At 40.1% G+C, this 23,216-nt stretch overlaps 1 protein-coding gene across 2 annotated transcripts in view; it reads left to right on the forward strand.

Moving 5' to 3' along the window:
- Positions 1-3,623: 3,623 nt before the first annotated feature.
- Positions 3,624-23,216, forward strand: part of CMTM8 (CKLF like MARVEL transmembrane domain containing 8) — a 35,889-nt gene continuing 16,296 nt past the window's right edge. Inside the window, exons 1-2 of one of the 2 annotated variants that reach the window (XM_033511913.1) lie at positions 3,800-3,866; positions 19,568-19,688. In XM_033511913.1, coding sequence (XP_033367804.1) covers positions 19,605-19,688 — 84 coding nt within the window. In that variant the 5' untranslated portion in view covers positions 3,800-3,866; positions 19,568-19,604. Of the gene's footprint in view, positions 3,867-19,567; positions 19,689-23,216 lie in introns of both variants that reach the window. The other variant, XM_015620120.3, reaches the window with a different exon arrangement.

The following is a 23,216-nucleotide window of genomic DNA, read 5'->3' on the forward strand; positions in this document are numbered from 1 at the left end:
TTGCCTTGATTGGTCATGTGCCTATGGCATGTGTTACTACCAAAGTACAAATCAAGTATTTCTGGTTTGGGTTAGTATAAATCAGCTTTTCCATATGGTTGTAAGCTGCCGAAGGGTAAAATATGTTATAAATCATTTACTTGAATACTTTTGTAGCTTAAAGCCTATACTTTTCTAATTCTGAAAAGCCATTAGGAAATTTCCAATCATTTCTTGATTTAATGCTAACTAAAAATATCCTCAGATTAGCACAGTAGGATGTCAAGGGTGAGAATATTTGCCCTGGACATCCGACATTAACCCCCATTCCTTGTGCAAGACCTGGTTTTTATGGAAAGAAAAGTTCCTTTCTCTCTTCAGAATAAGTTCCCTTAGCTTTCATAGTTCACTTCTAGGTGGTTTAAATACAGTGAGTTTTCTGTTTGGACTGAAACCTGCCGATAACCACTGAAAAATCTCACTTATCTTTTATATGTTAACATGTTTTATTTACCTAAAAAAATTCTGAGTGAGTTCAATATTTGAAAATTCTAGGATTTGGGAAGGAGGAAGGGAAGCTATATTTCAAAACCAGAGAAACAGTTCAGGAAATTCCAGTCAGCTCCACTCCTTGGGCCTGTGAGTCTACTTTAATTAGCACTTCCAGCTGTCCAGATTGTTGCTAAGAAAATAGTTCTAGAGAACTAGATCAGCAATGTCAAAAATGTTGATACCTCAGGATTTGAGAACAAAACCAGCTTAAATGGAAGAATTTGTTAATTAGACATTGAGACGTTCAGGAATAATCCCTTTCCTGAGAAACTTGATAACACTGGTATCCACTATTTTGCTTTTACTTAAATAAGTTACATTGAAAGGCTTCACCAAACTGCATATTTTTTTTCCTAATCAGAGTTTACTTCCTAATAATAGTTGACAAACAAGAGGTTACAATCTTGACTGGTGTTTAAAAGCCTTGCCGATCCTTCCCTTGAAAGGTTAATTTAAAATAAAGAAAATGGGCCACCTTATTCTCTCTTGGTAGTTCTGTAATAAAAGGTTGATTGTTCAAGCAGCAGCATTCAATTATTCTGTTTCTGATGCTATCTACATGTAAAAAAATCTAGCTAGGCTTAGCTGGTCCCTGAAGGCTTTCCAGTTCCAGCCCTCAGTGCAAGGATGCAAAACAAAAATTAGAGCCTCACAATCAACATTCAAAATGTCAAGTATTATGTTGTCAAGTTAAAGAATGAATTTGCTTCCAGGAATATCAGATACAGAAAAGCTTCTGGAGTGTTTACCCCTTTTTTTAGTGAAACTCATTCTTTGAATATGTTTGCTGGAGAAAAATAAGCTAACTAGGGAAGTCAGAGTGGCAGCCAGTGTTCAGATAAATTGCCCACAAGTGTAGCCCTCCAGTTCTTGTTGAATTAATCATGATACTAGACCTCTACAACAGACATTGAAAGCATACAGTATATGTATGTAGCATACAGTATAACTGAAGCAGAAAACAATTAGTTCCTTATCTGTCTGTTTATTTTTTTTCTCCCCTAAAGGAGCTGAGATGCTCAAATAATAGATGTGCAGACCAAGAGCAATGAAATGTATTGCTCTGATTCTAATGGTTGAAAGAAAATCAACACTGACCCTCAAGAGTTTAGGGAGCAAAATAAATAAAGTTTTAGAATTATGCATGAATGCTGAGAGGACTGAGTAACATCCTGGAAACATGGTGAGATCTAGTGTAAAATAAATCACCTCTCAAAGGGAAAGTGATTTGAATGGCTTAAACAACTTTGAAATTAGTGTTAATTTTGATAGCAGCATGAATTTTAGCCCCACATTTCCTCACTTTTACTTACTGATCTTCTAGGTGGAAAACTGAAAAGACAGGAATCTCTCAGAGGGGAAAATAAATGCTGTTATAATGGATCCTCAAAAACAGCAGCAGAGACATGGCACAGTAGCTCTGGCATTGGAAAGAACCTTAGCAGTGCTGAACAATCAGATAAAACACTTCTTACTTGTAAGCCAGTTGAAGCAGGCCTCCTAACAGACCAGTGCACAGGTATGTTCTGTTCCTTTAAAATATCAACTGTCATTTAATAGAAAGGAATAAGATAGGAACACAAAAAATACAGAATGCTGTTAATACCACCAAAAAAAAAAAAAAAAAAAAAAGGTTTTGCCAAAAAGTGTAAAATTCCTTGTTTCATGATTAAGAAGTTGTGTTCAGTGGTTTGAGTGTGTGGTTTACTAATGGTCTTTTTTTTCTCACCAAAAATATAAATAAATAAATAAATAAATAAATAAGCTATCTGTATATCTTATCATGCTGAGTGACAGGCATCATGTTCTGATGACCTGCAGTTCATGTTTGCAAAACTCTGCCACATTTCTTCTGCCATCTTATAAAAAAAAAGTCACCAGTGTTTAAAACATTTACATTGAAAGGCTTCATCAAATTGCATGTTTTTCCTAATCAGAGTTTGCTTCTTTTCCTAGTCAGAGTTTAGAGGACACGAAGGCTCCACAGAGCCTGAGCCAAGATACACATTCCAAGAAGCCCATGGAGCCTGTACGGTGCACACTTACACTGTGAGCAGAGGCACAATAATGCACAAGAACAGTTCCTTTGGGTAATTCATGTTTCCTGTATTTATGGCAGAAACTCTCCCATACTCCTCCTCCTCCCTCCCCAGCTGCTTCAATCCCTTGCTGAAAGGTAATACCACAAAATCCAGCCTTTGTTATCCAGTAGGAGAGCAGCAGTAAACAATTCAAGGACAATAGCCACCAGACATGTGGAAAACACTTCATTTTTACTGAATGGCCATATGCAAGTCCTTTGCTAATTAGAGCTCCTGAACATTGAAAATAACTATAATCTGTTTGCTTATTGTTGAAACCCCATGATTTTGGTGGAATGGAAGATCTCTTTAGAAGCTCTTAAAAGATCCAGAAATGTTTGGATTTGATTTTTTTTAAAAAAAAACACTTCAGACTGGAGTAATGAAAAATATAGGTTAAGAAACAGCTCGACACTGCCAGGTACTAGGTCAATAATGACAATAGTAGTAGGACAATAATGACTTTTATGGCTTTTAAAAGTCTTCTGTGTCGTTCAGCCTCTTGGTTGTTTGGCAGACCCCAGCAAAAACCCAATTTCCAGCTCTGAGAGGGCTGCATTATGTCCTCGACTCCTGTTCCCTTCCCGCGGCACTTCTCGGTGGTTGCTCTCCCAGGCGATGGCAGCCAGGAGGGACAGCCACCGGCAGCACCAGCACGGCTCCTGCCAGCCTCTGCTGCCCGTGGAGCCAGGGGTGACAGCCTGGAGGGACGATGACGGCCGGCCCACGGGGCTGTGGCACACAGGACGGTGGCTCAGCTTGGCTCCTCGGCTGCACTGGAAGCAGGCGGGATAGCAAGTGTGTAAAAGTCCTGGATGTCAGGAGATGGTTTTGAGAGGGGACGCGCTTTGACCCTCGTTCCCCAGCGCCGGGGATGCCTCGCTCCAGCAGCGCCGGGTCCCGCCCCGGGGGCACGGCGGGAGGGCTGGGCGGTCTCGGGGCGGGCGGCAGGGCTCCGGATCCTCCCCCCGGCCCGGGTCCGGGCGCCCAGCACCCTCCTCCTCCTCCTCCCCCGCGCCCGGGCGGGGGCTGCCCGCGGCGCCGGGGCCACACAAAGCGGCGAGCGGCGGTGCCTCCGCGCCGGCCATGGAGCCGCCCGTGCCGCCTCAGGAGCAGCCGCCGCGCCCGCGCTCGCACACGGTCACCACCACCAGCAGCTCCTTCACCGCCAACCTGTCGGCCAGCTCCAGCACCCTCGCCTACGACAGGGAGTTCCTGCGCACCGTGCCCGGGCTCCTCATGGTGACCGAGATTGTGAGTGACCCGGGGCGGGGGGCGCGGAGGGGCGGGGGAGCCTCAGCCGGACACCCGGCCACCGCTGGGGTGCGGGATCGGGGCGCTCCCCTCGGCGCATCGCCCGCTGCGGCTGCCGAGGGTCCGTGCCCGCGGGAGCAGGAGAGGCTCCGCGGCGGGGTACAAGCGTCCCGCCGGGAAACTGGAAAATCAGCGCAGGGCACACGCGGTCTGTTCAGCCTCCCGTAGTATCGGCGGTATCATCACGTCACGTAGGGGAAAGACGAGTTTTGGTAGACCGGGAACTGAGTTTTGGAGAGTTTTCCGTAACCACATTGGTTGTGTATGCTTCGCACTTTATAGCGCACGAATAGTCATGACGTCAGAGTTAATTAAAAAATTTATCTTTGTTTCCTAGGTCAATAAAAAACATTTCCATACGCTCTTAGTGCCTAGATACACCTGTGGAGAGCGGGAGATTAACTGACGCCTTTTGGGTTTGGTAGTGAATTTGTTTTTTGCAGGTAGTCCATAAGGTGTAAATGAACGTACAGAGGGCCAGGCAACGCTAAATTCACTTGCCTTTGTGGTAGGTGGTGAACAGCAGAACGCCAGGATCCCTCTGCAGGCCTGTGGGCCCTAAGTGTGTCGAGCTACAGACACACAGCATCTCCTCTTAAGAATGATGTGTTTAATTCCACTCATCTACACTATTAATAATTAAAGATCTTAAAGAACTGGCTGCCCCAACTAACTTTTTGAGTTTCCTGTGTGAAGTTTTTGTTGTCTTGAAGCTTCAAGGATTAACTTATCAGACCACATTCGTTTTCAAGGCTTGAAAATATTGTGTTTCACCAGAGCCGTGGAATGGCTGTTGGTTTTGCTGACTTCAAAGTTAAAATAACTAGGCAAAGCTTCAGGCTGATGTGTGATGTAGGACCTCTGGCAGGAGCAGTGCCATTGGAGAGAGAATGCACTGAGATGCCAGATTGTTGTGCAAGCCAATAGTGATGAGGCTGTGAAGTCAGAGCCTGCTACCAGCTGGTACCCTGTTTGCCAATGTCCTTGGGAGTTCTGTTGATATCTAGTTGATAGGTGGTTGTAGGCTTGTTTTGGCTGTTAAATACAGGAGATGCTTCACTGTCAAAGCTGTGGTAGATCTGTGAATAAACAAGTTTTTGAAAGAATAGCTTTTTCAGTTAGTAATTACAACAGAGTTATGTACCTTTCTTGTACTTTATCTGAAGATTGATCCCACTGAAGATTGTTACAGAGGTGCCCAAGGCTTTTCCCAAGCCCTGCTGGAATGCCATATATTCATCCTGGCTGTGAATATTGGATCAGCTGCACTCACGTTGAGCTACATGGCCACAGGGCATGGACAGGCTCTTGCTTACTCTTTGTTGGAATCCTTCTAGTTTGTGTTGACAGGTTGTGCAGCTTACCTTTCTAAACAGTGATGATGCTTTTCAGGGGGATTTTGTTTCTTCTCACCATTCCTAACTCCTGGAATAATTGTAAAATGTGAATATGAGCAGTTCCTGACCAACTCAAAGGAGCTAATAAAAGTCTGTAAGGTAGATTAATTGTTACTGGTTTGTGATGGTGTATTTTAGAGAACAGAGTACTGTTCTGATATGAAATTGAAAATTGTAGGGCAGGTCCTACAGAATATCTACTGATAGAATGTGCCTTTAAGGAAATACTTCTAGTTCTTAACTCCACTTATTTTAAAGCAGCTAGAGTAGCTGTTCTTCCATGAAATTAAAGAAAAACATGTTAATACAGACCTTTATATGGAATTAGTTGAAAGAACCCCAGGTACTAAAATCAAATAGTGAGTTTACACACACACACACATATATATATGTATGTATATGTGTGTGTATGTATATATATATATATTTGGCATCAGGTTTTGGTTAAACATTTTCCACCAGTTTGGTATGTTTTTTGTTTTGTTTTGTTTTCCTGAGAGAAAATGTGCCGTAACAGAGCATGACTAGAGATCCCAAGATCTCTATTTCAAAACTTTCTGTGCATATTTAACTTTATTGGAGTTGTGTACCCTAAATCAGCCTGTCCTGATTGTTGTGGCTTGCCTGCACCAATTGAACCTTCAGGATATTTCTGACCCTTGGTACTGATCCCCCAGCTTATAGCATCATCTCTCTGCTAAAGATTTTCAAACCTGTAAATAAGAGCAGCACGTAATTCAGTCTCAGGAGTTGCAGCCTGGTAGATCTTTTTTAGTCTAAAGAGCTCTAAAGAACAGCTGCTGTGGTAGGACCATCCCTTTGCTTCTGGTGCCCTTCTCTGCAACACCTGTGACATGGACAGGGGAGAGGAGTGTTTTTAGTAATATCTGCTATCAGTGCAGATCCCATGTCCATGTTAGAGCTGAGCTAGGGGCATTAAACAATGGTGCTAAATGCTCTGAGAGTTTGCACTGTGGGGCTGCATAAATATTTGATTATTGCTGCTGTCAGTCAGCAATGGGCCTGCAGCAGGAGGAGTGCAGTCTGTGTCTCCTGGCTCTGAAACTGGAGCTCTCTTCTCTGTGTAGGCAAGGGGAAAATCTGTGTTATTCTTTGACCAAAAAGAATGGAAAAGCAGGAAGTTATCACATAAATGAAATATTCTAGCCCTATAAATGAAGGATCTTGATCAGGTTTTGCTCCCACTTCCCTAATTTACATACTGTGAAGATGAATTAACTGCTGTGTGAATTTCCATGTGTGCTGGTAACCAGCCTACATCTGCACTGAGACTGTGATTTAATGGCACAGTAAATTCAGCCTAACAGTTCCTTCTCAGAGATTCTTTGTAGTCCTGCAAAGCACTGCTCTGCTATTAAGTCAGTCTGCTGTTTCAAATTTGTTCAAAATGAGTTAGCTTTATAAAGACAGGTTTTATGATGGATCAGGTATTATCTGTCCTTTATGTGGCTGCTTTAGAGCCTGTGTAAATGTAGGATGAGGCTGACTGTGCCTATTCAGCAGTAATAGAGTTATGTACCTAAACCTGCTTTAGCTTAATTTTGTAATGCCTTTTGGTCTTGCACTGCACACATCTAGCATGAATGAACTCAGAAATGCAGCCTGAAGTGTAGGCTAAATTACCTGGTGCTGACAGATTTCCCTTGCCTTCGACGTCTGCCTCCAGGACCAGAGCAGGTGCAAGGTTTCCTGCCACTTGCTTGGAAAAAACTGGGGTCACTTTATTTCAGTGGAAAGAGCAAAATAGAAAATGCCACCGGGTTTCTGAGAGGCTTTTGGAAACTGGTGTAAAACATAACTTTGGTGCATGGAAGGAAGTCTAAAGCACTTGTTGCTGGACAGGGCAGGGGTTCTGACTCAGGAGACTTGGATTTACTGGCCTTAGTTGGCCATTGACTACTGGAAAATAATTTATCTGAATCTCTTTTAACTTCTTAGAATACCTCATCCATACATGGAATATGTGCACAAATCTTTGTAAGGCTGACTGAGATCCATTGGTGAAAAGTAGTTTAGAAGATGTAAGTGGTGTTACAGAAAGTCTTTAAATGAGAAAATGAGATGTCAATTGCCTGGGTTGACACTGAAGTAAAAATACACCATATAAAATGATTGATACTGATTCCTACAGTGTATCACCACCAGTCCCCCTGGAGGATTTACAGTTTCAAAATGAGCAAGTATAGCGATTTCTAGAGATATCTTTTGAGTGTTTCTTTTCTGTAAAATGATGGCCCAGAAAAGCTACGTTTATCTTCCTGGGACTTTTATGGCCAAGAAAAATGATGGCTAGTGATACCTTCTCGGAGCTTTAAATCAGCTTCTCCAGTCAAACATTATGGATCACTTTGGGGAAGTGGAGAGTTTTGTGGTTGCTATGGATGTAGTTATAAAAATATTTACTTTCTAGCAGGATGACATTGATCTCTTCAGATTGTTGCTTCACATCAATGTGTTGCTAGATGAAGTCTCTTGTAAAACTTGCACTACTGATTTTAAGGCTTGTGATAGCTATTTGACCTTGACAAAAACAAATACTTATATAGCTTGGAAAGGTTTAGAAGGTTGTTAGGCTGCTGCTGCACATGAGATCTTGTGATGGTCTAAATTTTAGTAAGTTGTAATTACAGTTGCATTTCTTTATGCTGTTCTATGCACATTATTCTTTGAAATGCCCAAAATAAAATAGATATTTGAAATAGAAGTCTGATAGAAAATTATGTACTTTATTATCATCACATAAAATTGTGGTTCAAATTTTTGTTTCTGGACAATAAAAATAATTTTGATCACTGGTTCATTATTCTTCTTCAAATGTTAGACCTTTGAAGGTTCAATTCATAAAGGAAATATTGTTGACTTTGTTTATTCTAGTAGACTGGTGACCCTCAGAATATTAAATAGATATTGAAAGTTATGTCAGATCTAAGATATTGAGGTTACCCAACCAGAACAACTGGAAATGTGCAAGTGTTTGTTCAACAGACGTTTTACCTTTCTCTTTTTCCTGAGAGATGCATCAAACTCATCTACAGATATTCAAGTGTTGAATTAAGTCAGCAATAGTCATATAAATGTTAAGCAAAATAGAAATAATTCAGGGGGGATGATCTACTGTGAAAAAGCTAAAATACTAAAATTACACTTAAAGCTCTCCTTGCATTTAGCTTTTTCTTTTAGTCTTAAGCCCTCTCTGACTGCAGTTCCAAGTTTTATGTATATATGCCATCTTCCTCCTGCCCTCCCATTTCTTGGAATGGCTCAGAAGAATAGCTCAGAAGCATGAAGGGAGTTTCAAAGAGCCCTTTTCCTCACCTGAGTAGCAGCAAGACTTTCTCTTCTTTCAGGAGCAGTTGAGATTTTTTCCTTTTTTCTTACTATGCGATTTTTACTCCAGTCATAGCATGTCAGCTTGCAAGTAGTTGACAACACTGAGCTACCTCCTGACGTGTTGAACAAGCGCTTTGCCTAGAGGAGATGTACACAAGCACATATTTTAATGTTATTCACTTTGAATTACTGAATGGAAAAAACCAAATCCTGTAGCAACTAGTCAGTCACTTCATCCAGCAGCTTCATGTTCCTATGCATGAATGAGAAAACACACAATATAAAGTCTCAGCTCTCTCCTTTGGTCTTGATCAGACAAAACTCTCACTGACGTCAGGTTTCAGTTCTGCCTTCTTTAGGTGCTGTTGTTCCACTGCTAGCCCTTAGCTGTCCTTAGTGTACTGATTATACACATCTATATGATTTCCATCTTCCTTTAGGATCATGTAGTTATTTAAAGTTCCGTTTCCGGTAAGGTCTTTGGTTTCCTGGACAAGATCAGGGTGTTTCCTTGGGAAGGGAGAACTGTTTGGGGGACACAAGAAAACAGAACCTTTTGAACATGCTCCAAGTGATGACAGAGAAACAGTGTCAGGGCTAAAGTGGTAGGAGGGTGAAAATGCCTATTAAACTGAATGAAGATGTTTTACCAAAGGTCAAAAATGCAAAATATTCTCAATACGTCACAGTTAAGGTACAACACGTATGAAATGTTATTATCTCTTCATGAGAAGAATGCTTTAAAGTCATACTTAAACATCTAATTTATTGTTGAGTGGATAATGAATATAATATAAATCCCGATGTGTTTGCTGTGTTCTGTGCTCTGAACCACCTGTGTAGCACCAACAGACAGGGTTGGAGAAGTGGTGCCTCAAAGATTCTTCTTAAAAATTGCGTTCTCATACCCACAGAAAAATTCTCTTGGGGACTCTGAACCCTTCAGAATGGCAAGGGAATGATGGTGTGTTGTTCTTGTCTGCTGATTGCCTTCTCCTTCAGCCTACTGTTCTTTCCTGTTCTCTTCTGGGAATAACAGTGCCATATATTTAGTTTATAATGGTCATGTAGACAAATAGTCATATATATATATACATATATATATACATATTTATAATTTTATACATATGCATATATATGCACACATTCTTTATATGTATATAAAATACATATAATATAATATATATATGTGGGTTTTAGCTTTGTTTTGTTTTGGATAAAGTACTGTATTGTGTGTATTGGTATTGTATTGTGTGATATTGCTGCAGTTTTGTCCCCTTTGAATTCCAGAAAACAAGCAGAAAGTGTGTCCTTGCAGAGAGGACCTAGCCCTTTTTTTTTCTAGGGTCAAACAGCAAATAGCTTTTAGCATCCATCAGGCCTTTGGCTAGGTAGTTCTGTTCCTGTGGCCTGAGCCAGTTCCCCATGGAAGCTGCTGGCACTAATTCACCTGCCTCTGAAAGGACCAGATCAGGTATAAGACTCTTAAAACACCAATGTAGGAGGGACTGAGTAAGGAAAGAATCAAGTCAGTGCTTTCAGTGGCACCTGGGACTGGTCCAAGGAAAGTATGGTGTTATGCTTCTGTTAATGAACTTAAGGAGGCTGAGCTTTTGGTTTTATATGCAGTAATACAGTATCCAGGCTTTGCCAGATCTCTTCACTGCACAGGCTTGGATCAGTCCTGGCTGTGACTGCATTTTTGCCAAGCTAGAGCGCAATATTGACTGTTTACACTGACCCTTTTTGCAAGGTATGGGTGTGCAGATGACACTGATGCAACCACAGGTTTGCTGAGAGAAAAATCTTCAGAGCAAAGCAAAACCAGTTTCAACAAATTGGTATTGTTAGAGGCATGCAGTCTGCACGGTTAGTTCTGGGCAGCCACAGTGTTTCTGGTCTGATTTAAGATGTGCTAAAATCAGATTCAGTAGAACTGAGACAAAGTAAGTAGGCATAGTAACAATCAGCAAGGTGTCTGTCTCTGGATATATCATAATCTAGTTATGAAGAATAAATAAATTGGAAACATTCCAAGTAGGACCCTGGAAAGAGGCCACATAGGAAAAGCAGCCTCTCTGATCATGCTCTGGTAATCAGTTCTTGCGTTTAACTGGTAGCCTAATGGGCACAACTTCAAAGGAAATCTGTCAAGAACCTCTGCTTCATACCTGAAAATAAGAATGGTTTGTATCATCAGCTTTAAATGTGGCTGCTGTATCCAGGCCTGAATATTCAAGGTGATGCTGTTTTTGCACAGATCCATTTATTTAGCCTCAAAGTTGTACAGCTGCTAACAGGCTCCCTTTTTTTCTTTTTTTTTTTCTTTTTTTTTAAGTTTTTTTTCCAGTTTGTCCCTTTAATGTATATTTTAGCATATGTTCTCTACATTCAACAATAATGGTGTTCCAAAGGATTTGGCTCCTATGGCAGGTAATGGCTGAATGGGGCAGTTTTGAGAAAAGTATGAGGAACTGTAGGTGAAACTTAAAAAGGGAGACAGAGTGTTGCAGGCAGGAATTCAGCACTGGGGAATGGGGGAAAGAAGTAAAAAAAAAAAGCCTCTAACAAAAGGAAAACCTCTACAATGTGTCTTTAAAATGGGTTTTCAACTGATAACATCAGCTTTGGTTGTGCCCAGCCAGAGACAGCCACTGTAGGGCAGACTGACAAGGATCATGTGAGGAGGTGGTGAGTCTGTGGTGAATGCCTGTTACTGCTGCTGTGGATTGGAAAGCATAAACAAGTGCACAGTTGTCCTTTACAGGCTCAGGACACAACTATGATACATGCTGGGGAGAGTGATGCTGCAATTCAATCCTTAGTGGGGAAAACAAGACCGAAAAATTGCAGTATTCATGCTGATTTGGTTGTAGTTTAATTTGTAAACTGTGATGTACCTTGCTGTCAGGAACACCATGTGCTTATTTCAAAGAGTGTATAGGTACTTAATAAACAAATAAAAAATTATTTTATTAAGGTCTTGGAAATGAAGAAGCATCAAAATTGGTTTTACCCTGGCAGTGTTGATTTCACATTGAATTGTATGCAGGTACTGGAATCCAGTCAAAACCTGCTTGATCATGTTATTTTTATCAAGAAACTCCTGTCATGGTCATTGCACAGAAGAGCTTTTCTAGGCGTGACTGGGATATTGTGCACACAGCATTGGAGGAAGTCATGTGAGTAAGGAAAGGGATTATTCAAAGGGAGAGGATGGTCTCCTGGCTAATTGCTTCCTTAGAAAATTTGATTTTTATCTTCTGCTTGTACCATAATGTTCCTATGGGATGCTAGACAAGGCAAGTAAGCCCTACCTTTCATTGTGTTCACTTTACTCCTGGTTTTCTGAATCCCCAGCTTTGGGTCTGAGTTGCAGAAAAAGCGATTATTGTCAGATATGTCTGAAAGTCAGTAGGAGCTCTGTGTTCTAAAAGATGCAAAATGCAGTGCCATAATAAATACTGTGGAAAAAGAGTTTTCCAGAAATTTGGCAAGAATTGGCTTTTGATCCTGATTTTAGTGCACTGTCTAAAACTGGGATAGCATACTACTCTATCTCACAGAGATGTGTTTAAGAGTTTATTGATTGACTTGTGGGACAATACAGATAACACGGTGTTTTTCAAGAGCCCAAGCAGATGCAAAGCTCTGAGTTGCAGTTCTGCAGGCCACACAAGTAAACAGGCAGAAAGCAAAATAAGGGAAGGCTTTAGTTATGAAGGAGGCTTTCCTTTCTGTTGCATGCAGGTGGTGGTGTGGAGAAAGGGGAAGTATGTGGTCAGAAAATTATAGATTATGCCATACTGTGTACTTAACCAAGGATAGAATTAAGATGTGTGAAGAACTTGTTTCTGGAGGTGTTGCATACTTAGCTGCAGGTATTTCAACATGTTTGTCTCTCTCTCTCATCCACTCCTCTGCCTCTGTCCCAAGTCCTTCTCTTTTCCATCTGTCTTCTGTGGTGGGTTTGGTTTTTGTTGTCTCCCTGCCTCGTTTCTTCAAGCCCTCTTGTCCAGCAGCTCAGGGCAACTTGCCAAAGGTCTGTTTTGCATTATTCTTATCTGTTGTTCTTCAGGCTTGACAGAGAAAGTCAACATAGACAATGCAGCTCCCATACTAAGAATTTGGCAAAATGGTGTTTGAAGAGAGGAGGTGTTGGGCAGCTGAAAGAACAGGCTCTGTTCAGTAAGAGACATCCATCTTTTAATGGTTTCATAAAGCTGTGGGTGAACAAAACTATGAAAAATACCATAGTATTTTAGAACAGTATTAGAAATACTGATAGCGATACAGTGATTTAGGAGGTTGTTGGTGAATATTGTGACATGTTGCGTTCTGGATGAATGCAAGAACTAAACTTTTTTGAAATGAAAGGCATAAAACACGCTGAACAGAGCTGGGTTTTTTGAGACCAACCACAATCTTGTGGTGATCACAGTGAAAGATGAAAAAGGCTGAAAAGCTCTTCAATGTAAGAGATTCAGGATGCATGGAAAAGCAAGATCTCTCTTGGAATTTCTGATTGATGCTTCAAAACCTCTGTATGTGCATAAGTCATGTCCATTGGACTGTGCAATACAGTCACAACAGTTATTGTGGACTGCCAGTTGACCTCCAATAAATATTTCCCCTTCCCCATGCTCTTACTAAGATATAGCACAGTACAAATCAATACATTAATTAGTGTTCTTTTTATTTCTCCTAATGCATGGGAATGAGCTTGGATGCCATGTAAAACTCATGCTAGACAGAAAAGCAGTTGTTATTGGGAAACTACTATATTTAGTTTTGGAAAACCACAATCCTTATTTTACTCTTTTGAGTACATTCTTTTATTGCTGGGACTTAGCTTTAAATGGCAGTGTGCAAGAAGAAAGTAATGACCTACTTGAAGAGACAGCTTCTCTTTACATATTTCTGTTTGAAATATGTAAAGATGTATAAAATGTGAAGTTGTATAAAACTAATCTTGAATATACGACGCAGGCCTGTGGAACTGTAATTTAATGATGAAACTTGCCGTGAGTGAAACAGTGATAAACAGCTATATGTTACTAGGTACAGTTTCATTGTTCCATTTGGTATATTGAAAGGATTTTCTGTTTAACTTCTCAGAAAAAATGGTAGGAATCTTAGCAGGAGAATGAGGTTTCCAAGCAGTTTTTTCAAACTGGAGATTTCTTCCTAGACTTTGGCAATCGTGAAACGTGACCAGACGCTTGTACAAAGAACTTGACATTCTCTTTATGCAGTAACAGACAACTATCTAGCTAATGTTTGCCTGAAGTAAGCAAGTCAAGATAATGTGTTAAAGGTGACATGGGGTCTCTTGTAAAGTGTTTTACCAGCTGAAGTTAAAATTAAACTGAGTACACAGTGATAAATGAGAAGGAATTCTCTAAGCTTGGTTATATCTAATTTTCACTTTCTTATTAAGCTCTACAGTGGAATGCTAGTCTTGGGCGAAAAAAAAGAAAAAACACAAACCAAACCAAACATCCCTCTCCCTGCCAAAAAAACTCCTAAAAAAACCCCAACCACCCTATAGTATGTCTGAAGTGATTTTCACTCTATAACTGAGCTTCATTTCAAAATGCTTCAATTTAGGTCTCAGTTTAAAAAAATGGTGGATTTTTTTTAATGAATTTAAAAAAAAACCACTTAATTTTGACTTGTTGTTTCTGTAGATTACATATTATATGGACAATGTACACAAGCAAGAAGATAACCCTGAGAACTGGTGCAAATACAGTCCGGATGAGTTGATGGGAACAAAATCAGATTACATCTGATGTACACAAACAATATTGTTATGAAGAGAAGGTTATAATGAATCAGTTCTTGATGCTATTAAAACCTGTTGTGAATTTCCCATTGACTTCAATCATCCCCACATATCTGCACACGAAATGAGAAGAACACAAAAGCCAACCTACCGTGAAGTCTGTGTGCTCTAATCAGCGCTGACATTGTTTGTCAGACTCCTAAGGACCAGCAGCTCCTTTCCGAGAGTCGTTTCCTATCCACTTGTTAGCGTTTGGTAAAGGGCGGCTCTGGTGTTGCTTCCGTTCAGCGCTTTGAAGAAAAGGGTATGCCCAGAAACTTTCCCCCCTGGTTTCTTCTGCCAGGGCTATGGATTAGTCCAATAAAAGAGATCACCCCCCTTAAGACCTTTCCTCTCCAATACCCCTTCGTGGAGCCCTCACTGTCTAGATTCAGATTAGGAGGAGCCTAATTAACAGCTTTTACCATTGACTGTGGGAAAATAAAAGTCACAGTTAACCCACTTGGTACAAGATTACCCCAAAAATTCTCTGTCATACTACCTGCTTCTTGTGCACAGTTTCTTTTGCTTGAACATCTAGCTGATAGATGATGAAAGGGGAAGCTGTTCAGATCAGATCCATTGCTTTTACATGTTCTTTTATAAAACCCAATTGTCTAATTTATGTATTTCTTCAAAGCTCCCTGTAGTCAGGTATCCCACAGTACCAGGAGATACCTTATTTTGTAATGAAACATTGATAATTTTTTTACATCCACAATGTGATTTTATTAAATCCTGTGTATAAAAACAGCTCAGCATCACGAGTATCAATCTAAATGTGTTTATTCAATACAACAAATGGGTTTGTCCCTGAGCTGTCCTGCCTTAGCACTGGATTATCAAACGATATATGCCTTTTCCTGTATCAAAGACAAATTGCTATGCGTGCTGTGTTCTTCCTTTTCCCTTTGTGTGAACTAGCAAAGCTCCCAGCTTGTGATGTCTTTCAGTGTTCTAATTCCTTTTTGGTTTCTTGGTTTTATGTGCTAAGACCTGCAATGCTCTTGGCAGTAGGAGATTACACTACATGACTCTGTGTTTGTGCACATTTCATCATAGTGGGCTGAGTTTTCAGTGTGTGTGGACGTGGGCATTTTGATACAGCAATAATTCATAGCTTGAAGAAAGGGGTGTCTGCAAAGTACTACTTTTTTTTTAGAACTACTTTATATATATGTAATTTTTGTTTAAGTTATTTTGAGGTTTTTCTCTTTTTGATTTGAAACTCATAATATCAGACTTTGCAGGGAAAATGTGCTAAGCATCTCTGACTGCAGGCAGACTTTTTGAACAAAAAGCTGCCATGTCATTATACAGGCTTTCCCTTCCCCCCTCAGTGGGAAAACAGGAACCTCTGAGGGGGCAGTAAATAGCGAAATACTCAACAAAGAGCACTTGAACAAAAGGCTGGTAACACCTCTTTATTGTATCTGCACTATTGTCATTCTAGAGAAGAAAATATTGAGCAGAAGAAAGCCGTGATCCAAATCTGAGGAAATAGAAAGGGGAAGAGGTGTGGAAGTTAGCTAAGTAGATATAATTTAGTTGATTGTGTATATTGGGATGCTATAATATAAACAGCACTACAGGAAGAGGCTTGGATTTTTCAGAAGAGCCATTTGGGTGGGAAGGGAAAGCTGTAAGCTTGCATAGATATGGAGGCTTTTTATTCAAAAAGCTTGTGTGCAGTCAAAGATATTTAGTGTGCTTTCCCCCCAAAGCTGGTGCAGAGCACACCCTTACTCTGCCTGTAACCCCTCAGCAACTTGGCTGTTGCTACCTTACCTAGAGCTCTCCTCCTCATTACCTTGGCGTGTGCTGCATCACTTGCTGCTCATAAATCGCAGCTCAGATGCAGACAGCTTTTGACAAAGCCAGTGGCTGCATTTTTGGATATTGGTACTTCCAGCTGCCTGCACCGACCCAGCAGCTGACCCAGTCACAGCTCCCCTCAGCTCAAGCCGTGATGCGCTGTGACCTGAGCGCAGCAGAGGTGGTTGACTCTTCGGTGGTGGAGTCTGACAAGGTGACTGCCCTCCATTTATCTGCCTTTCTCATCAGCCACTGGTCGATACTGTGGGAGCCTTGTCTTCCCTTCTCACAGCTTAGTCTGTGCATGAAACTCTGCCCTGAGACACTGGAGCTGGTGTCCTGCTCTGCTCACTTGGCTTTGGCAGTGCAGGGGATGGGTGGATGTCGGATGGGATGGAGAGCAAGGAGTGCAGGGGATGGGTGGAGGTTGGATGGGATGGAGAGCAAGCAGTGCTGTCTCAGTCCAATGGTTTGATGCCGTGCTGAGATTTCCCTGAAATTTAGAACAAAGTTCTGGCATGGGCTAGGACTGTGGGCACACTTTGCTAGGTACGTTTGGGGCCTGTACCAACTTTTGGTCTAACAACATGCTCATCTCTCAGGGAAACTGCCCTGCTGACAGAGGAGCTGGAAGGAGAATATGTGGGAAATACCTTTCCACTAAGAGGTGTAATTGCTCTAAACACTTTCAGGCATGTGAGATTCACTAATCCATAGTAATCCCTGTAGTTTGTAGCTGTTCTGACATCTGTGAGCCATATTGCAAAATCAGATTTAGAGGAGAAATGGAATCAAAAATTCTTGAAAACTCAAAATATATTAGCTGTATTATGGGGACAATGAAGCATGAGTGAAAGCAGTGAGAGCAGCAGCTCTTGGCATTTCTATGTTTATGCATTATGGGAGGCAAATACAGAAGTTCTGGTTTCAGGCTGATAGCTCATGAATGCAGACAGCTGACAAGGTCTCCATGCCTTGCTGTTCACTGCAGTTCACATTCTAGCCTATGGTGATACCACAAACCAGTGATTTGTTTACCTCAAATATACTAAGCATTAGAGTGCAGTAATTGAGGAGCAGCTTTGTCTGCAGTCACCCTTGCAGGGCATTAACCTCTGGCACAAGAGCAGAGCAAACATCTGAGGGACATTAAGTCATTTCTGCTCACATATTTAAATCTGGATAAGCCAATGGATTGAGGGGTTTTTTTTAAAACTTGATTGGAGACTTTTTTTCTTGCAGTGGAAAGCTGACATTTGTCACCAGTTGTTTTGTTCTTTGTTTACATAAGGCCCATTGAAGCAGTTGGAGAACATTATACCCTGCCTCACACGCAGACATGTATACTTAATTTATGACTTTGGTAGTTTGAATTTCAAGTGTCAGGTATCCCACAGACCTTTTTACTTTGTTCTTTTATGCTGCATGCACTGCTTGAGTACTTATTGTGGAGAGCAGATAGGCTGTGGGAAGTCCTTCAGGCTTGTGGATTTTTTCTTCAGAGCCTTGAAAATAAAGTTATGGAGCTTGAGAAAAAGGAGTTATCTAAAAGCATGACTGATGTGTACAGTTGTTTTACTTGTTTGGCCAATTAATTTTTTTTTATTTGGCATTAATATTTTCACTAGCATTTAATTTTTCATCCTGAAGTTGCTTTAGTACCCTAAATATCTCTGCAACGCATTAAACGTGGAACAGTAGTAACAAGCTTTAAGTAAGCCTCTGTTAAAAATTTAATGCTGTATTTGTTCTTGATTCCTTCAAAGTCAGCTCTTTCTACTACTACCACAAAAAGAATAGAGAGAAAGATAAAGCAGAATTAAAAAACCCAATGTAGCTTGTTGCCAGAAGGAATGCTAGTATTTGTGATTATCTCTTGTTCAGCTGTGTCTTGTCAACAATTTTGAATATGGCTCTTAGTTCAAAGTTAGCTTTGATATATTGGTGACAGATGGACATTTTGGAAATGGACGTGACTTGTAACTGACTTCAGAAAAATTCAGATGAGAAGTGGGGCTGGGGTTTTTCACCAATGAAAGCAGTAGACATTATGGCAGCTTTTTTTTAGAGACAAGATGAATTTTAGCATTGCAACATCTATGCCAAGGTGTCACCTCTTTCCAAAAAGAGAGTTGAAAGAGTGTTGTAAGTTGAAATCTTTATGCTATTGGCAGCGTGGCCAAAATGGTCCTTTCTGACAGTGAAGTCTTTGAACACAAATGCCTACAGAAGACTATATGCAAGTGTTAAATATTTATAGGCATGCAGTTCTTCTGTGTTGTTAGTGCAAAGTGTACTCAGGAAAGAAAGCAATTTTTCCAGAGAAGGAAAAGGATTTTTCATTGAGGTGCTTCTACAACATGTTGATCAGTCTTTGTAAAATCCTTAATCTTTACCTAAAAATGTGAATCATAGTCCTAGGGTTGGATTATTATATCTGGGACTCAATTATAGAAGTAGTCAAGAGATACAATAAGCTTCTAAATGGCCAGACAACAACAGATCTGAATGCAGACTTCTTTTCTTATATCTTTATCATCTTATTTTCTCCTCTGTTTGTGAGGCAAAGGGAATTGTTTCAACTTTTGATGACTTAAAGATTCTGTCTCACAGCAAGAAAAAAAGTCTGAATTTTACAAAATAAATTTTTGCAGTTTTCAGCTGTGGAAATTAAAATATACTTTCAATCTAAAGATTTTTTTTGAATGAGCAGTTAAAGGTTTCCTTCTGTTTAAATGGATGAGGAATGCAGCAACAGATTTTCATAGCAGATACTGCCTTTGAATTTTCCATTGCATCATATCTGGCTTTATGACTTTGTATCTTAACTATGGGGCAAAATAAAAGTTATTCCCAAAAAAGTAATAATATTCCTATTTTAATGTAGCAGCTGAGACTTGTGAAACAATGCTGCATGCCCACTAATTATAGGCATCTCTATTTACATGGCCTAACAGGAAGGTGGAGATGTAAAAATAGCAACAAAGAGCCAGTGACATTATTAATAAAGCAGCTGTATACAGCATTGTTCTCTTGAAAAACCATTTAAACAAAGTGAACTACATAAATAATCATAATTCATAAGTGAGCATTGTTAGGAATTCTGCTTTAAAAATAGTTCACCTTATTAATGTACAAACGATGGCAAAATGACTTTTTTTTGTGGGTGTGTATTTCACATGCACATATGTTAAAAGTAACTTACAAAATCATTGCCACTTATTGAGAGGCTGGTATTTTTCTACCCTCAGGAACTATATCCCTTCAGGGAAGTTGGGAGGAAGGAAAATGGAGTGCTGCAAAACTTCTTTCAAAGGAAGAGTTTGTATGTCGATAGAAGAGGCAATATCAAGGCTGAGGAAGACTTTTCATGTATGTGATTTTATCTGATCAAAAGAACAAATCCTTCCTGCCATCTTGCTCCATTCAGAAACAGTAGTAGTTGTAGTAATAAAAAAAAATATTAAATAGCCACATTGGAGAAGACACGTTCAGACAGACACAAATGGCCCTGTATCTTTTGAATTCAGAATCTGCTTCTGCCCTTTTCCAGTTTAAGTAATAAAAGAAAAAGTAAAATGAGATTACAGACATTTAGAGATTACTGCATCTTTTTTCTTGTTTTTCTGTACAAGGACAATCAAGTGATTGAAGTCCTCACAATGAACTTCTCAAAAGCAAGATACAAACATTTTATTCAGTGAACAGGGCAGGTTAAGCCTGCACATTTAATTTGTCTAAGTGCTTTATGAAGGAGAAGTAGTATTCAGAACTCAAGGGCTATACTGTGGTCTTCAGAAATATGCCTCTACTACCTTAAAGCCCATAGTCCTTCTCAGGAAAATGCTCATGTGTTTGTGAACCAGTTGTTTGTGTAAAGGAAAAGGAATATGTTAAGCTTTTTGTCTGCCCCACCCAAGACCCTGAGCTGGAAGGGGGCAGCCCTATCTCAGAGTTAAACTGCAGCTGCACTCTGGAAGTCCTTTCTGTCTTGAGGAGACATGTGAAATCCATCATCAGCTGACATTCTTGGTGAGTGTGAGGAAGCTTCTTTGTTCAAATCTCAGCTTCACGTCCCAAAAGAAGAATTCAAAAAGCCTGCCAATGTGGTTTTCCTTTTTTTTTTTTTTTTTTAATTTAAATTGTCTCAAAGGAGCACTGCAAGTTCTTTTAAATCCTTCCACCAAGTAGCTGATGTTCCTGACTCATGTGAGCTCTCAAATCTGCACATAATTTTATTGTATGAAGATCAAAAATTTAAATCAATTAAATCATATGGTATTGTATGAGTGCAGTGATAGGTCTCCTCACAAATCAATTCAGTAAATTGCCCCTGCATTTCATGTGAGTCATATAGGATTTATTTTTACTTTTTTACTGCCTGTATGAGGACAGGACTGTTTAGCGAACTAATTTGAATGCTAATTCTCAAATAAATTCTCAAATAAATCAGTTACAGATTATACTCAGAACTCCAAAATGTGTTAATATTTGAATGTTAAATAAAAAATCATTCAGCCCTGTACTTTCACCAATCTTGATTTATAAACAGACTTTTGAAAAGGAAAAATTATTGGAATTTGAATTAATTGCTACTTTTAAATCTGAAGGTGTTTGTACTGAATCTTCAAGTTTTTTCTCAAAAAAAGCCATCACCTCTAGAGGTTGCACAAAAGCAGCCACTAGGAAACAAAGAAATACATATCCTGTGTCTCATGTGTCTCTCTGTGTGACTATTTTGCTTTGTAATTGTCTGCTTTAGAATTCATACTTGAAGGCACGGTTAAATGAAAACTTCCTCAGAAAGTAACTGAAAAGGCAGATTATTTTATATTTGATTCTAATGTGCTATTACTTTACATTCTCCTTTCTCTGCTGCTGAAGGGCAAAATGCAGCAGCAATTCCAGTGAGTAATTCCCAGCTCCACAATACTGCAGTGTTTGCTGTAGGAGTACCACTTCAGTTTCCTGACAGGGCTGGGAGGAGAGGGTGAATTTGGAACCAACAAGCATTTCTGCACAACATCAGTGTTTCTCTCTAGGAAATTCTAGGTGGTGGGAGAAACCCCTGCCACGGCCAGGCCTTGCTGAAGGGGAAGGAAAAGGGAGTGGCAGCAGCATTCCTTTCAGTAGCATCCCTCGGGACTGTTAGATAAGAGGCTGTCTCCTCTCTGGGGTGTTTAGATGCTCCTGTCCACCTTTAGAGATTGAGCGCTGTGCAGGTCATTGCCTTGCACTGTGTCACCGGGTGCCCTTCCAGAGAGGTGAGTTAGCTGCTTAGGCCAGGCTCCTTATCTCTAGTAGCATTTTGTGCCACACCTCTTTATTTTTACATTACACTGTGGCCCCGATGGAGCCACTGATAGCAGCCACCAGCGTGGTCCCAGTCAGCCGAAGCAGCTCTGAGCTTGCAGGATTTTCTCCTGGCTGCCCAGCTCACTGTATCCTGCATCAAGGTGTTTGTTTCAGACTGTAGAACGTGACAGGCACAGACAAGGCTGTCTTCTGCTGCCTCTTTGTAGATTAAATTAATGTATGCATAGTAGCCTGTATAAATGACTCTGTGTGTGCAGATCCCCAGGCAAAACACAAGACTGAGTTAGAATTTACAGGCACGGGTAAGCAGAACTGTGCTCCTGAATGCAGCCCTCAAACTCCAGAGCATTTAATGTGGAAAGTGCCCTGGGACAAGGACCAATCCTTATGCTTTGTACACATTTTAATGGCCTGTTAATGATCAACCTCCACTCTACTGAGAAGATAAATTTCATGATGATATAATTCAAGCCAGATTCTTCAGAGTTGCTTGAGATTATTTCTTGTAATTCTACTTTAGAAGCAAATGATATATTGATGTGGCATGTGATCATCTCATCCTATTCTGTCAACACTTTTACATCTTGCTTGTACATCTTGGCTGCCAGAGATTTTTGCAGGAAAGGAAGGCAAATTAAAACCAGAAGTAATGGATCTGGTCAGTGGTCTGTTTAGCTCAGTCTCTAAAAATCACTGATACTGAAAACTTAGGAAGGAGTGTAAGAAGGAGCACATACTGCACTTTTCTTCTCTGTTATGGTTTTCTAACTTCTAGAAAACTGCACATGTAGGAATTTCCAGTGCTGAAGATTGCTGACTATCCTGACTATCATGTATGTGTGTAATATATACAGACAGGCCTGACCTGGAGTGTGTATGAAGTTTCCTATGGCATTCTGTGATTTGGTTATGTACTGTGGGTTTTTTCTTCTTTTTGATTTTGTTTTGTTTTAAAAGACCATTTCATTCCATTTGCTTTTCATCTTTTTGTGTGATAATTTAGCAGGGTGCTCCCTGTGTCACAAATCCTAATCTACTCCTCACTCCTCTCTTTATGCCACCTGACATTCTGCAGACTTCTGTCATATCCTCTTTCAGTCTTCAACAGAAAATTGGATCTGTCTTTTTTTCCAGCTATAACTTTCTTTTCTTGTAGGAGCTGTTCTCTGTGCCTTGAATAATCCAACTGAATCATTTTGTAAGTGGAAGGGAGGAATGAGCAGAACATGCTCAATGTGTGGGTACACCATTGATTTATAAAGCACTCTGGTGTTTTCTCTTTGGTAGAGGTTTTTATTACTTTTATTTTTTTCCTAAGAGTTCCTAATCTTTCATTGTAACAATTTTGATGACATGAACAAAATTTGCAACCTGAACAAACTCTTATTTCTTGTTAACCTTCTGAATATCCACTACTCTGCCTCTAGTTATTAATAGAACTTCCTGAGAAACTGTAAGAAATCTGTTGTAGTGATTTCGTAATTTTGATGTGGTATGGTTGTGTTTTCCAGAAAACATCTCTTGGGGTTTTTTTAATATAAGCTACCTCCTTAAATTTACTGTGTTACTGGTGTTAGCTTTGGT

The sequence above is a fragment of the Parus major genome, chromosome 2, assembly GCF_001522545.3.
Source record: "Parus major isolate Abel chromosome 2, Parus_major1.1, whole genome shotgun sequence".
Classification (NCBI taxonomy): Eukaryota; Metazoa; Chordata; class Aves; order Passeriformes; family Paridae; genus Parus; species Parus major.